The 16,526-nt window shown below is 31.5% G+C and overlaps 1 protein-coding gene across 1 annotated transcript; it reads left to right on the top strand.

Annotated features, from left to right (window-relative positions):
• The first annotated feature begins 5,061 nt into the window (after nucleotides 1-5,061).
• Nucleotides 5,062-16,060, top strand: LOC132744136 (D-ribitol-5-phosphate cytidylyltransferase-like). Its single transcript, XM_060732755.1, has 10 exons — nucleotides 5,062-5,132; nucleotides 6,689-6,857; nucleotides 7,528-7,688; nucleotides 8,537-8,637; nucleotides 10,629-10,778; nucleotides 11,036-11,140; nucleotides 11,599-11,644; nucleotides 13,021-13,124; nucleotides 13,839-14,108; nucleotides 14,605-16,060. Exons 2-10 carry the CDS (start codon nucleotides 6,697-6,699, stop codon nucleotides 14,719-14,721), a joined length of 1,215 nt encoding a protein of 404 aa, XP_060588738.1. The 5' UTR covers nucleotides 5,062-5,132; nucleotides 6,689-6,696; the 3' UTR covers nucleotides 14,722-16,060.
• Nucleotides 16,061-16,526: the final 466 nt, after the last annotated feature.

Raw genomic sequence — 16,526 nt, 5'->3', positions numbered from 1 at the left:
GCCTCTTCTATGTGTTTGAGATTGAAAGAACAACTTGATATTATCATTTCCTGTAAAAGACTTGGTTGTCTCCCTTTAATTAAGTAATATTTTTAGGGTATTTCGAATTGTTTAAATACTTTGAAATAAGATCTATTTGTGGGAAATCAGTGTAAAACTCATTTATAGGGTTAAATTCGTCTTCAGAAAAAATTAAACTTTAGCTTTATTATATTTTTTTCGTGACTTTGTTAAAAAGGTTAAATTGATACAACAAGCGATTATTTTTTATTTTGTTCTCAAATGTACAAGGGGAGGCAACTTAGTTATACAGCATGCCAAAGATGAAGTCCAAAATTGTTTTTGGTAGTGTGGCTTTAACTGAAACTTATACACTGTTGTTAAATGAACAATATTTTATGGTTGTTTAAAAAGGAATGCTATAATTTTATAAGATATTGAACGACTTTGTAGAATTGTACTTCCCTTTATTCACAAATATGAAATTATTTAAGTAAATTATACTGTTAAAACTTGTCTATAGTAATCATCAGGTTTTTTGTTATATTTTTGGATATTCAAGGTGTCTACAACTATTACCAAATATTGATTTTGAAGTGGGTCTTAAAAAACAAGACACTTTGATTGGAGGTGGGCTAACTGATATTAACAGTCACGATGCATAGCAACTTTAAAATATGTTTTGTAATTCATGCTTCAGTATCAAAGTCTGCTTTTGTGAGATTCTATACTTTGAAAACTAATATCTGTGTTATAATTGACATGCCTTTACTAGATGGACTGTATATCTCTGGTTAAATGTTTATGGCAATGAATGCTGAATTGCTGATTTCTTCCAAGTTCAGGCCTGGCTGAAAAAATTCATAAATTTGCACATTCCTGTACGTTGGAAGATTGAAATTTAGCGAACGATCATTCCTACAATGCTAAGTTTCATAAATGGACTTGTCCATCTCCCAATCAAGACAAACCATTTTATCATTTTTATTGACAAAATTTTAAGATTTGTACTGTCTGAATAGCAGATGGTGCTGACCATGTTCCGACGGCACAGATGTGAGGGCTGATCTTGATTTGTAATGTTCGCAAAGTTAGATTCAGCCGCCACCAGTAGGATGAGGGCAGAATAAAACCCAATAGAATATAAAGTTATAATTTTGCCTGAAATATATAAACATGATTGTGTTAAATAAACCCACGGCTTAATGTATGCTTAAAGTGGTTACACCTCATTAATGAACAAATAGTGAATACACTTGATATGATTAAATGTTTGATGTTTAAAAGTACTGTATATGTAAAATCATGGTTAGTAAATGCAAGCTTTTGTTACAGAAGATTTATGGCTGATACTTAACAAACTCTTACACAGTGGTCTCCCTTTGCTTCTTTACAAAAACAAGCGAAGCCTATCAAATCACTATGAGTTTCGAAGCTTACTAGTATTACTCTCTAGGAGCCCACTCTTTTAAAGTGAGAGGAAAAATCCCCACTGGTGTTGTAAACGAATGTAAGATACACTATTCAAAGGGTAAATTTTATTTTAAATTTTTGTTCAATATGCAGGAAAGATAAATGCTTATTCCTATCTGATGTTATATGTTATGTTTTAAATGTACAGCGTGGTAATTATTGGTCTGTAACCTTGACAATGACAATACGGCCTTCTCTAGGTTGTAGATCTAAGTCCTAATGTTTAATGTTACAAGTTTAGGCCTTTAGGGTGATATTTTTAAAACCCTTTACACACACAACCTTTGTCTAGCATATTTTAGCATAATCAAAATGTTACAGTTATTACTTTGAATGAATCTCGTACATGTAAGCATAGTCCCAGCTTTTGGTAATATTTTTTATTTGGTCTTTTACAAGATTTAGATGTAAAACAACTATCTGCTTAGATCTGTAAGTGTGTTATTAATAGGTTCGTTGGGAGCATTAATTAAAAGGGATTACCTTATCAGAACTGTAAAAAGACAAACAAAAAATAGCATAATCAGATTGCATGTATTTGCAGGCTGGTCTTTATAATGGTTGCATAGCTAAGTCATTGACATTGATAGCAATCAAAGGGTTGTGGCATGCCTGCCTGTACTGTAATTTTTCTGGTGGCGAAGGTAAACAAACCTAAACACATAAAGGTTTGTGGTCATTTAGATATAAGTTGAAATAGGGAGAGGTACTTTGTACCAAATGCATCTTGATATTAATCATTATTAAAAGTAAGATATAGGTGACAAAGTGGTAAGATTTTTATTTTTTATCTTTTTGGTACAGAAAGTTTAGTTTTGAATAAAATTTCATATATATATGATACAGTTAACCACTTGGTGGATTGATTTATAGTGACAATATAAGATATTCTATTAAAATAACATTTTATTGGTGTTCATTCACTGTTAACAGGTCTATATGTGTTTTTTTTGTACAAATCATACATTTTAAGTAGTTTGTTATACACTTGATTGGTGTGGATATTTAAACAATAAATAAATCACATGTTAAGACAACACTTCCTGTTTTAAAAAAAACATTATTATTATTAATATTATTATTATTATTATTATTATATGAAAACATTATGCTTAAGATAGTAAAACTGTGTTTTTGTTGTTACTGTACTTTTTCACTGACTTTTATTTCTTGTGTTTTCTGTTATAATGTTGGGTGTCATTCAATCCCCTGTCCTAATGGACATATTGATGTAGTTAATATGCAGAACAAAAATAAAACATGATGCACTTAAACATATCTTCTCTCTTTTATTTCCTCCTGTATGTATTAAATCAAAAGTTTAAAGCGACAGTCATGGATCCTTGGATGTGCTTCATAGAAAGACCTTGGTCTGAAGTCTGAAGACCAAAACTATGACAATTTTGCTTTTCAGAGAAAATGTTCGAACTTATGACTCCTGTATTATGACTTAATAAACTTACTCTGGAATGAAGAATATTTTATTTTTCCCAGCTAAGAGCTTATCTTTGGATAAAAACAACTTTTTACAGTTACAGCTTCGAAAATATGTGCAACAGGTTGACAATTCTATTGTGACCGGTAGTGCACCTTGAAGCTATACTGTTGTAAGTTTATTTGTACCAGGGGATTAGCTTGGAAAAACCAATATTTGTCAAGTTGCGGATAACATCTATTTTGTCATTTTTGAGTATTTCAAATGAACGTGAACAACACAGAAGATTAATGTGTGAATGCCATAGTAATTTTCTTAAATTTGTCTAAAGTCTGGCTAAAGATAACAATGTTTATTGAAATGGTCACAAGTTAGTCCTAAAATTGGTCTGAGATCCTATGATTTTTAATACACTTAAGACTTTTTAAATATCCACGCCAATCAAGTGTGACGGCGTGGCCGAGTGGTTAACGCGTCGGACTAGTAATCTAAGAATCTAGTGAGTGTCTACCAAAGTTGTTCAAATAAAATCCCTGGGGTCATTGATTTTCCCTATATGCATATAGTAAAAATAAAAACTTAAAAAATCTTCTTTTAAAGAACCCAAAGAGCTAGAGCTAAGATATTCAGCATGAAACATCTTCTAATGAGTGTCTACCAAGTTTGTTCAAATAAAAGCCCTGGGGTCAAAATTGGCCCCGCCCCAGGTGGTCATTGATTTTCCCTATATGCATATAGTAAAAACTTAAAAAATCTTCTTTTAAAGAACTCAAAGAGCTAGAGCTAAGATATTCAGCATGAAACATCTTCTAATGGGTGTCTACCAAGTTTGTTCAAATAAAAGCCCTGGGGTCAAAATTGGCCCCGCCCCGGGGGGTCATTGATTTTCCTTATATGTGTATAGCAAAAACTTAAATAATCTTCTTTGAAAAAAACCAAATAGCTAGAGTTTAGATATTAAGCATGAAACATCTTCTAGTGAGTGTCTACAAAGTTTGTTCAAATAATAGCCCTGGGGTCAAAATTGGCCCGCTCCGGGGGTCATTGATTTTGCCTTTATGCATATAGTAAAAACTTAAAAAATTCTCTTTGAAAAAACCCAAATAGCTAGAGTTTAGATATTAAGCATGAAACATCTTCTAGTAAGTGTCTACAAAGTTTGTTCAAATAAAAGCCTTGGGGTCAAAACTGGCCCCGCCCCAGGGGTGTCATTGTTTTTAACTATATGTGTGTAGTAAAAACTTAAAAATCTTCTTTTAAAAAACCCAATGAGCTAAAGCTTAGATGTTTAGCATGAAATATCTTCTTATGGATGTCTACCAAGTTTGTTCAAATAGAAGCCCTTGGGGGAAAATTGGCCCTGCCCGGGGGGGGGGGGGGGGGGGGTAGCAGGGTGAGATCATTGTTTTTCATTACATGTGTGTAGTAAAAAACTTAACATTGTGAAACATCTTCTAATGAGTGTCTTCCAAGTTTGTTCAAATAAAAGCCCTGGGGTCATAACATCTAAATACTCCAATAAATTTTTTTTTCTAATTTATATCAATTAATATTATAATTTAATAATAAACTTATCCATTTATTAAACATCTAAATACTTCAATAATAATGTATTAATAAAAATAAAGATGGGGAGGAACTGTCTGCTTATTTGCAAATATGCAGACAGTTCTCCCCCAAAATAGGGAGAGAACCGTCAGGGAGGAAACGTCAGGGGAGGAACTGGTAAGGGAGAGAATAGTCTGACTACCGTCAGTATGAGTAGAAAAAGTCATTCTTAAAAATGTATAACCTTCTATTTTAATGAAAGATATTGAATGAATAAGAATAGCGTACAATAGTCACTGGACATGAATTTAATATATTATTTATGAGACTGGCATTTAGATAATTTAAGACCTGCAAATGGCGTCAGTAATTATTAGTTCGGGTTCACAGATGGTTGAATTATTTTATCTTCAGATCAAAAAGATATACCAAATTTATGTTAAATATACCTAAAACATAAATATATTTTTCAAACAAAATGAATAAAAAATATATTGACTATAAAATGGCCCGAGTCGTGTTGGGACGAATCATCAGAGGAGCGAGAATCGTTATTGTAGATAGTTTTAAAATTTACATGATTATTCCCCTTAGATAATTTTACACCATTTGTTCGCAAATTTTTAATAATTAAACACTTGATCTTTAGAAAACAACTAGCACCGCTTATTGACAGGTTTAAACCTTTTCTCTGACATGATAAATTAGAATTAACTTTTAGTTATTTATTAGCTAAGCGGACACATCCAAAAGAGATAAATACGATTCGCACGGAAAAGAGTCAACTCGGCCCTATACCAACTCGGCACGGGTCAACTCGGCACGGGTCAACTCGACCCACTTTACAAAAATATATATATAACGTATTAACTTTGCTTTGCATGTTGTTAAGGAAAATGAATAATAAGAAATATCGTATTATCATATAATTAAATACATTGTACTTCTGCCGCAATAATGTAGATATATATTTAGAAAAAAAAAGTTAATTATTTGTCTTGCAGATTCGATAAAATTAATATAGATCTACTAAAAATGTGTTTCCTTAGATGCATTTTGTTTGTAAAGTAATTAAAAAAAAAAAAATGAAACAAAAACGGGTTTACTTAATATCATAAGCTTCTAACTAATCAATATCCTTAACATACACACTGATTGATAATAATAGGTATTTAAATTTATGGTTAAACCTACCGGGAGTCAGAAATACAGTGAGATACGCAATCGGTGATCTTAACTCGCAATTCTACTGATAAAAAAAGCCTGTCTGCTGCTAGTTCGGAAACTGTCAATCCGTGTATTATAAATAATTACAATAATTACAATAAATGATAACACAAACCTAAATATTAATAATTGAAAAAGTGGGCAGAGTTGACCCATGCCGAGCTGGAATAGGGCCGAGCTGACTCGGGGGCTGAATAGGTTTTAGGGTCGAGCTGACCCGGATTCGATTCGCACCACTCTTATTTCGCACCACAAAGATTCGCTATAATTTATTTTAGTGACGATACTTTCCGTTTGAAATGAATCATAAGGAATGTGTTTTGTCTAAAATATTTTACATATATCCTAGTTTGTATATTACAAGGCCATCATTAAGAAATAGTTCGTTTGCCATTGCTCTTCTCCTACCTACTCCTAAAAAAAAACCCTACCCATTACTTTTAAGCCATTTCCTTATGAAACTTGATTGACACAAGAAAGCTTTGGCCTCACTTAAAAGCATCCCGAAGAAATTTAGTGTCCCGAAGCATTTTTTATTTAAACAATCAGGGATATATTTATTGTAAATGAGGTATATTGTTATATTTAAGGTACATCTACATTTACTTATGGTAGAAAAAAGTCTTAATTGACAATTTTTCTACTTACATTCAAGTATATAAATAAAACTAACCTACATGTAAATTTATGTTCACTTGCTCAAAATCCATTGTATACCATCTAAGTGTCCAGAAGGTTTAATGTTTATGTACATGTAAACCAAGATTATTTTAAAACACTTTGTAAATTAAGTTTTCAGCGACAAAATTTTTTATTCATACATAAGATTATAAATTTAAAACCCAAAACCTAATGTCTATCAACGCAAATTTCACATTGCTTACTGATCAACAAAACATAAAATGTTAATTGTATATATGATGTATTATTGAATTAAATGATAATTATTTAAAGTGACTCATTCAGATACACACGATGATGTGCATTTAATATTTTGTGTTGTAGAGTGTAGCATGGACAAGGATGAAGATGCTACAGAACCTGTAGATTTTGATGTATCAGTGGTGCTACCAGCAGGTGGGTGTGGCCAGAGGTTCGGTTGTGATCTACCTAAACAGTACAACATCCTCCTTGACCAACCAGTTATACTGCATACAATCAATGCTTTCCATAGGTAGATGATACATTTATAATTGTATTTCTTCTTATATAATTATGCCCCAAGATATTATGCAAAATACAATTGAGGAGCTTTTACTTGAGACCCAATTTTCCTTATGTTTAAGTATCACTGTTAAATTGTCAATTGCCAAACAAGACCCATAATAGTGCCACAGGGTTGTCATTAACATTTTTTGCAGAAGGTTTGTTTTGAACTTGAGGCGGTCATTTCTGTCTTTATCATGCATAATAAAGAGTGTTTTCTTAATTTTGAGGCGGCCCATAATGCATTTGAGACAGGCATTTTGGCCTCCTGCCGCCTCTTAATGACAACCATGAGTGGTAGAATTGAGTCAGATCAAGATGAATAACAGTTCAGTCTGACTATGCTTTATGGTTTATAAGCAGAAATTTGTTTGTTTTCATTTATTGAAATAGCTAGTAAGGTTTGAATGATGAGTTCTTAAAATTAAGAGTTATTGTGTCAGTGAATATTTTTATTATGATTTTAAAATATTTTATTGCCAAAGTATATGTATATATAGTATTACCAATACATAAATATGCTGTGATAAAATTAATTGGCAAAAGGGTTGGCACACAAGTTCTCGAAACATTAGCAATGGTTCTTCCACATACAAACCCACTTTACAAAACTAATCAAGGGAATATTTTCATTACAGGATTACCTGGATAAAGAGAGTAGTGGTAGTTGTGAATAAAAGTTTTCTGCCATTTATGGAACAATTAGTGCAGGATAATTGTCTAGATAAAGTGGTGCTTGTGAAAGGTTGTTCCACAAGACACAGGTCTATCTATGCTGGTGTGAAATCATTAGTAAAAGGTATGGTAGATTATAAGAATCTTACATGGACTGCTTATAGGTCGGAATAACCGTCTCAAGGATAACCATTTAAAGTGGTCATGAGGTTATGCTGAGTTTTTGCTGAGCAGTTAACCAAGAGCATCTTAGCCTCGTCAGCAACACATGTTTGATTTTTTTTCTTGCATATCAAAACATGTACATATAAAATAAAAGAAATGAGGGATACTGATATTTTTAATGGGTACTATTTTCTTATAGAAGTGTTTCAATTAACAATTTCATTTATTACAGTTGAATGATGGCATCGTAGGCACACAATTCATTCATAATTTAAGCAATGGAATGACATATTTTAAAGTAAACATCTTGTCTTTGACCTAGGGATGTAGGGTCACCTCAGTGCAATAACTGGTTAACTCCTATTAAATTTAGAAGGACTTAACCCATTACTGCACTAAGGTGAAGGTATGAAGGTTGAAATAATAGGTTTCTGTGTAAGGATAATTATTTTCAGGTACATGTATGCAATGGCTAAACCTAATACCACCCTTATGCGATTCTGTAAACTAGCTTTATCACGGCATATAAATTTCATATGGATCTTAAAATAGAGCATTGATAAAAAAATCCAACAAAAAACATAGAAAAACATTTCAATTTTCTTTAAAAAAAGCTTTGAATTTCATAAAAATTCTGAGTTTTAAATCCAAAGCTTATGAAAGGAAAGAGATTGGAAGACTATGACCTTATCCATTCGTCCATGGAAGTTTCATATAAGTTATGTAGACATCTATTTATTCTATATTTTTACCTAGGGAGCTCTATATTATAATATAATGTACCAATGTATTCTTTTTTACCTGTAGGTGAAGACAAATCCAGTGTGGTTGTCATACATGATGCTGTAAGACCACTGATAGATGAAACAGTAGTGAAGAAAATTGTGTGTTATGCTAAGACATATGGGGTAAAGTTTTTTATTCATTAAGTTTGATTTTCAAGATCCAAACAATTTATCACCAGGCAGTAAAATTTCATTAAAAGCTATGACTTTTATTCAAATGTATTTGCCATTTTGAAAATAGTTCACAATTCATGATTTGAGATATTGTATAGGACTGATGTTTATATGTATTTTCTTCAGAAGCAACAAAAGTGCCACTTAGACAGGGCAATATTATTTGCTCAAATGCAAACTTGTTTGAAGAATTTTAACCGGGTAAGAAGTCCGGATCTATGAAAACATTTTAGAATTTTGAAAATGAAAGAATACAACAACAATTTGATAAAAAATAGATATGTAGTTGAATAGGCAATAGATAGAATATGACTCAAGGTCAAAAAAATATATTACCCTTTGACACTTGTAGGAATAATGATGCGTATTTTATTTTCACTAAGTGTGACAGCTGATTATTATATTTTTATAATGATTGATTGGTGGTCTATTTGATTACCTTGTTGACCTCTTGTAAAGGGGGGTCTCAGGTTTCAACTAATTAATGGCCCAGTCCCTGACTTTAAATCACTTGCCCCTCACCTGTTTGGTTTTGAGTCCCATCAGGTGGTGGTGGTGGTAGTTTTCAGTCCAGTTTATGGCAGTAAGCCACATTGAATTTACCAGAGCACAGTTCAGTCACCACATTGTTCCTAGACAGGCTGTCAAGCAGTTTACCAGTACTAGTTGCCCTCACTTTTGCAAGGAACCGATCACTTCTGTACATGCAAGAGCAGAGGTACAGTGCAAAAATGACAGTAAAAAAGATTTCATGATCAATCACAATGAAAGTGACCTTGGCCGACCGAGAATGGAACCTGGCTCGGGCACCCGATTAACAGTCCAACGCTCTAACTATTGAGCTAACTGGACGGCTTTTCCATCCCATCAGGGACTACAAATTCTTTTATGTACCTATCCAGGTAGTTAACAGAAGGTCAGTGGTTACACTCTTGTACCAGAAATAATTAAGAAAGTCCACCATTTTACTTTAAAAGTCTTCATGTGGCTTAAAGTCCAACAAAACATACAAACATCTTTAAATATGTTCCTGCAATTTGATCATTTAATATTTAAACTATTTCTTTTGGCATATGAAAGTTATGCACCTTAAAAAAAGATTGAATTATTGCTAAAGCAGCTATATTTTAATAAGGACAAATGTAATTTTGTAATAAATCAACTTCGTCTAAAAGTACTTCAGGTACACATTTTGTATCCGCTAATTTTTGTTTTCAATTTTCAACCATTCATCAAAGATTTCAGCAATTTTTTACCATAATGTATTTCTGTCATTTGTTCTTTATTTTAAATGTCACACACTATCTACCACCTGCCTTTTCTATTTTATGCTGCAATCTGCCATTATGTCTTCAGATGAATTGTTGTGCACCAAGAAACCTTGTTCATGAAATTTGTCTGAAACATGTATTCACAATAATTATGAAACAAATTGAGCTTGAATCATTTACAGTTTTAAAATTAAGATCCTTAAGACCTTTACTAGTTCAAAGTTCAGAGATTTAGTCCGTAGTTTGGGAAATTTCACAGCTAGCCAAGAGATTTTGCCAAAAATTGGGGAAATGTCAAAGCTAGCAATAAAATTGGGAAAAATTATATGTGTTCAAGTAACAAAATGTACCAAATTAAGTTAATCAGGTCAGAAAATATAGTTTTTTCTATTCTCCTTATTAACATTAGTCACAATAAAGGATATAAAATAATTCAACAAATTGTTTGAGATTTTTCTTATACTTCTATTATTTTGTATTGTTCAAGAACTTTAACATAAGCATTATCAATGATTTTTTCCCAAAAAAGGTACAAAAGTGAGCCGCTGTTTTGAATTTGCAAAATTAAGATAACCTTTATACAATATATGATATAAACATGCTACATAATTATTATTATGTTATAGAATCTCATGATTTTATTTTACAGAAAATGTTCTTTGTTTTAAGGCATCCGGTGTGACACGCCCCCTTGTTTCCACGGTGATATCACCTGATGATGATGGTTTATTGAAGGAATCTCTGGACAGGAGTCGGTACTGTGCCAGTGAGATGCCACAGGGGTTCCAACTGAAAGTTTTACAAACAGCTTATGAAATGGTATTGTAATAAAATTTTAATGTGAAATATTTTTAATATCATGATTTGAAAACACAGGGTATCAAGAGTACCAAAATAATATGTGTTTAAAGGCCCATTATCCCTAAGAATAGAATAAATATTTACTTCTTTAGAAAGGACAAACATGAATTTTAAATCATGTATTAAATGGAAAAAGGCACAAAAGAAAAGGAAAAAAGTAATAGTAACAGAAATTTAATGCTATCAAAATATTTTTCATTTGTTTTTCTTTGTAGTCAGATGATAATGATTTTGACTATGGTACAGAATGCCTTTTACTTGCCATGAAATATACAGGGACCAGGGCCAAGTTGTTTACAGGGCCAGACAATTTGTGGAAGGTACTTGTATATTTGAAAAAAGTTTTTTTATACTGAAATAAGATTCTGACAAGGTAATATTTTATTTTTGGTATTAAAATTTAATGATGTAGGCAAAGCTATATGCTAACATGTATCAATGATTTTATGTTTAGAGTCAAGGGTCTCCTAAGTAAAAAGAAAAACATGTTTGCCAATAATAGCATTTTTGACACCTTACTGTAGCGGGACAGAAAACTTAGCTCATACTTCAGTTATTCAAATTTCATTTTCTTCAAATCATGTCTTGAAGTATATGTAATGTGTACTAACAAACAAACGGTTCTGAAAATATAAAGAAATTAAATATATGAACAGTAAATACTTTATCAATTCGATAAATTATATTCTTTACAGATTTTTGTATAAAATATTTATTATTAATTATCATACTTACTGTTTTTATAATGAAATGACAATACTCCTGGTTTTAATAACAGGTGACTCACAGAAAAGATTTATATGCAGCTGAAGCAATTTTGAAAGGTAACTTTTGTTTTATCTGTACTGGCATGCGAGCAGTTCCCGTACAAAAGTCATAGTTACTTAAACATTATTTTTTATTACGCTCACTCACCAAAATTTGAATGTTACACATCAATATTCAACTCGTCACACAAATCATGGAAATTCCATCATGTTCTAAACATAGAATAACCCTTACTTATGAGGCCTCATATGGGGTACCGAAATTATCCATTATTTTGTATGAAGAGAAGTAGTTCCCGTACATAAAATCTAACCCATTATTATTATACAATTTTATTATATCGGACCTATTTTTCATTTATAATTGTTGAACACACCATTTTCTAAGAGATAAATAGATGTAATTCAGGAAATAGAGTGTAGACTAAACGCGGGTATCTATTACCCGGTACCGTTACCTCAACGCATTCACATGCAATGGCATGCTTGTATGCATGATATTTTACGCATCAAAGCTATAAAATTATTTTATATAGTAATATTTGTCAAAATTCTGATAATTAAACAAGTTTTCATCACATTGCCTACTTATTTGTAAACAGGTGGTATTAGTGGAAAACCCTTTAACATGCCTCACCTGTAAGTATTTTTGCGCATGTGCGCAATGACGGAATCCCCCAGAGAAAACAAGGTCACGTTTTGACGACGCACAGGTGAAAGTGATTTAAAATGAGACTTTTTATACGTACTGCCAAACTGACACTAAGATTTTGTCTCGTTTATGTATCTGCTTGATTTGAAATGAATTTTTGAAGAATGCAGGTAAAAATCAAGCGTTTAAATGAAAAATACGGGTACTGCTTCTGTACGGGAACTGCTCGCATGCCAGTATCTGATAATATTTGCTGGAAGTAAAGTTATCTGTAATCTGGTCCCCCAGGTTCGGTCCTTGACTGAGGCAAAAATTGTCAGTAACATTTGACCTCAAACATTTAGTCTAATGGACAGTTGTCTGGAAACCCTGATTCAGAAATCATGTAAGATTAGTAGTAGGTCACTTGCATTGAAATTGATAATTACTGGCTATTATCCAGGAAAGTTGGTTAGATGGACTGACCACTGAGATATATATGGCCAAAAATGTGTTGGAGGTGTGTGTGTGGGGGGGGACTGACTATTCAAAATATATACCTGTAAACTATATTTATGAAATATTTATATGCATGTATAATATATATTTTATATAAATGAAAGCAAAAATAAGTTGGAACAGTTTCTTTGGCAAAAACATGCAAATTGTAATTTTATTATTAAATTTAAAGCTCTGGTAGTGAAAAGGTAAATACTGAGTAGTAATTTTTGTCTATATATTTGTTTGAAATTGATCATTTTACAGGCACAACCCTTTAAAAGACTCCTATTTATTGTTTCAGAACAGAATATATCAGTTCAAGTTATATTTTCATCGTGCCCGGAGGATCAAGATCTGTTGAAGACTGTGTTATCACAATTTAGGAGTAAGATGCTTGTAGTGAAGGTAAGTTCATGTGTACATGTAAGCAAGTAATTTTACACCAGTTAAGATTTTGAATAAAAATGGTGTTTAAAATGGCTTATAGCACTATAAAGTTGTCTTTCCAAACAGGAAATTATGTGTGTTAGATGAAATGAAAACAAGTTATGGAAAACTGAATAAATTATTTATTTTGGATTTGATATTGAAAACACTACATGCAGATCATGAAAGCTGGCTACAGTTTTATGTCCTGTCTTGAATTACTCATTGGATGATGTTTTACAAAATTTGTTTACCCCCCTCCCTACGGATCCCCTATTCCCCCCCTCCCCCCCCCCCCAATTTATATGTTAATATAGTTGTGCAAACATTAATATGTTAAACCATTTGCCCTGTTCCTATTTAAAATGTACTGTTTATAAATTATTGTGTATTCTTCTGCTGATTTTGTAGATATATTTTATGACATGAGAAAAAGAATGTGCGCATGACTTTCTTTTTTTTGTATTTTTCAAGTTTTTTGTTAGAAATATTGGATGATCCTTTCTGTTATCAAGGGCAGTAAACTCTTTTGAAGAAAAAATTGTCAAATTTTGATAGAGTTCTTTTCCTTAGATGAAAAAGCAACTATTACCAGAGATTTTGTCAATGGTACCTATGATTTTATAATCGTCTTCGAAAATAATCAATCAAACCTAATGAAGAATAATCTGACGAACTTGATTTATGTTTCAGGAAAATGAGAGTTCAGGATCAGTCAGTTGTAACAGTGCTGTGTTCATATACTCACACATTACCAACAGTGCAATATCAGAAAATACCCAAAGTGTTCTCAAACCAACTGTAGACACAAATGTAACCATGGAAACTGTTTTAAAGCCATGTATTATTCATGTTTGTAATGGGAGAAAATTAAACAGTGAAGATACTTTTGAATTTATGAGGATAATCCGTGAAATGACAGAAAACTTCCCAGATTCTCTCAGTTTTGGAATATTGAATTTTGTAAGTATTTTTAAAATATTGATAAAGTTATGAAATAACGTGTAGTAGTTTTATAAGATAAATGACAATTTTTGTTTGCTATTTTCTATTTTCTATTGACATGAAAATATTGTGTCAATATTGTTTATATATATTGACAGCTTAATGTCATGTAATCATTCCATATATCTATTGGCATGATAGTGTCATATCAGCATTTTAATATATTTTCAAATAATAATGTTATGTGAAGATTTAAAAAATCTATTGACATCATAATGCTTAAATGTGAAACTTCTTTATAGCTATTGACATTATGATGTCATGTCAACATTTCTTTATATCTTGCCATATTACAGGATAATAGACACATAGTTTTGTACATATTTATTTCATTGAAAATGGTTACTGAACCCTTTAACTTATTCTTATAATAAAAGCAAAATCTCACATGGTCACTTTTGTGTTACAGAAAATTGATTGATATTGCTGTAAATTTTGTATATTTTAATTACAGAATATAGCAGACTACAAGAAGTTATCAGATATGGTGACCAGTCTGATATGGAACAGAGATTCTACATTGTCTGGACAGACATTTGTTATACACTGTAACAAAAATAACAGAATCTAAATTATATCTTTATGTGATTATTTAGTCTTTGCCTCCAGTATAGAACCAGACCAGCCTGTACATCTATGTAGTCTGACTAGACTACTGTTGGCTGCTAAGTTTTTTTTTATTTTGAAATCCGTTAAACTTTGAATGGATTATTTCAAATTCAAGAATCGTTGTGAAGACACTTTACTGGAATAATATATATGTATTTATATGTTTTATATAGAGTCTTATTTAATTAAGGAGTGATTTTTGCTTCTTTTGTCTTGTTATACATGTATCATAATACTCAACAATATATGTTCATTATTATGTTTTGTGATGTTCATTGGTGCTTAAATATATCTCTTTGTTAGTTCTTGTAAATTAAGATTCTGTATGAGGTATTTATAAAGGTTAAAAGAATACTGCCTTGTAATGTATTGTACAGATTATGACACAAACTTTACTGATGTAGGAAGACCTCAGGTGCCCCTCTCTTTGCATTATTTCAAGCATAAGTGGGCCCCTGTAGTAGAACCATAGACCTTTCATGAATTGAAATTAGCTGCTACGTGTATTGTGCAGTTTTTGTTAAAACAATATTTTTTTTTAATAATTTTTTTCTTTGTTTATTTTTTTAATGTTTAAGGTCAGTCTACAAATTATCAATAGCATTATCTTATTATGTTTGTAATGTTTATATGCTTGATATATAACACTCAAAATTAAGACTTTATCAAACACTCGAAAATAAAGGTGTTTAATGTGAAATTCACTGAGTATAATATAGCCAGGTTCATAGAGTTGCATAATTATCAAATCTTCATACACGGTCTGTTTTAATACATGGCCAGTCTATATTGATATTAGTATTTTATTAAATATATTTATATACAGTCTGAAATATGATATTTATATATATGAATATATACAATGTATGTATATTTTCAAAATCACCGCTTTAAAATAGAGCCATTCGGACCAAATAGTTCATATTTCAGTTACAAGGTTTGTGTTTTGTGTTATACACTTTTCATGAAAAGTTTACTGCCATAGATCTTTATGATTTTTTTTTATTTTTATATATTTAATAAACAACTAAAACATGTATATAACATAGGACCTTGTTGTTTTTTTATTTGTTTTCTAGAACTAAGGTTATTCGTAAACTTGTTAGTGATTTTTCACCGTCTTTAAAATCATTCAGCTATCCCAAAAAATCTGAACTTACACCAGCTGATTTACTGCCCAAAATAAGCGATATTTTCTTTCCCAAAATCAAGAGACTAAGGCCTCTTCTCAATTAAGTGAGAAAAACCACTGGTTTTTATTTTTAAAGAAGTCATATTGGATGTCTCATTTGTCACGGAGATAAATCTTTTATAAACACCCAAATAGAGTGTATAAAGTTATCAAGTATGAGTTGAGGTTTCTCTTTAAGTGTTTATATGACCATGCATACCATTTGCTTATAATTATTCCAGAAACTAAAAGTGTATAAAATATCTTTCTTGCCAAATCAAGTTAAGTTGATTATTTTAATATTATCAAGCTGGATGGTCATCTCCAGAAGGGTGTGGGATGGGGAGGGGGGGGGGGGTTAGGGGGCCCCCCTCATAGAAAAAAAAATCCTGGATTTGGGTTGCCCTATATGTACTTGCTTTAAGCTATTTATGACGTACTTGAGATAAATGATAAATTTATATGACACAAATGTACAAGTATTTATTTACTTATCAGTATGAAAACTACGTACTGAATCATTTTGATGACATGTTTTTCCTGAATGCATCATAATTTCTAAGTACTAGACAAATGAGATGATTTCACAGAATAGT

This window comes from Ruditapes philippinarum, unplaced genomic scaffold, assembly GCF_026571515.1.
Source record: "Ruditapes philippinarum isolate M1 unplaced genomic scaffold, ASM2657151v2 ctg16403_1_1_1_1, whole genome shotgun sequence".
Lineage (NCBI taxonomy): Eukaryota > Metazoa > Mollusca > Bivalvia > Venerida > Veneridae > Ruditapes > Ruditapes philippinarum.
Note: the sequence above shows the minus strand (reverse complement) of the source record. Positions and strands in the feature narration are given on the sequence as shown.

Bases quoted from the DNA above. Each gene is read 5' to 3' on its own strand.
- LOC132744136 (XM_060732755.1), top strand. From the start codon at position 6,697: ATGGACAAGGATGAAGATGCTACAGAACCTGTAGATTTTGATGTATCA. The intron at 11,645-13,020 runs GTAACTTTTGTT...TTATTGTTTCAG, and splicing joins AGCTGAAGCAATTTTGAAAG to AACAGAATATATCAGTTCAA. The intron at 13,125-13,838 runs GTAAGTTCATGT...TTTATGTTTCAG, and splicing joins GTAAGATGCTTGTAGTGAAG to GAAAATGAGAGTTCAGGATC.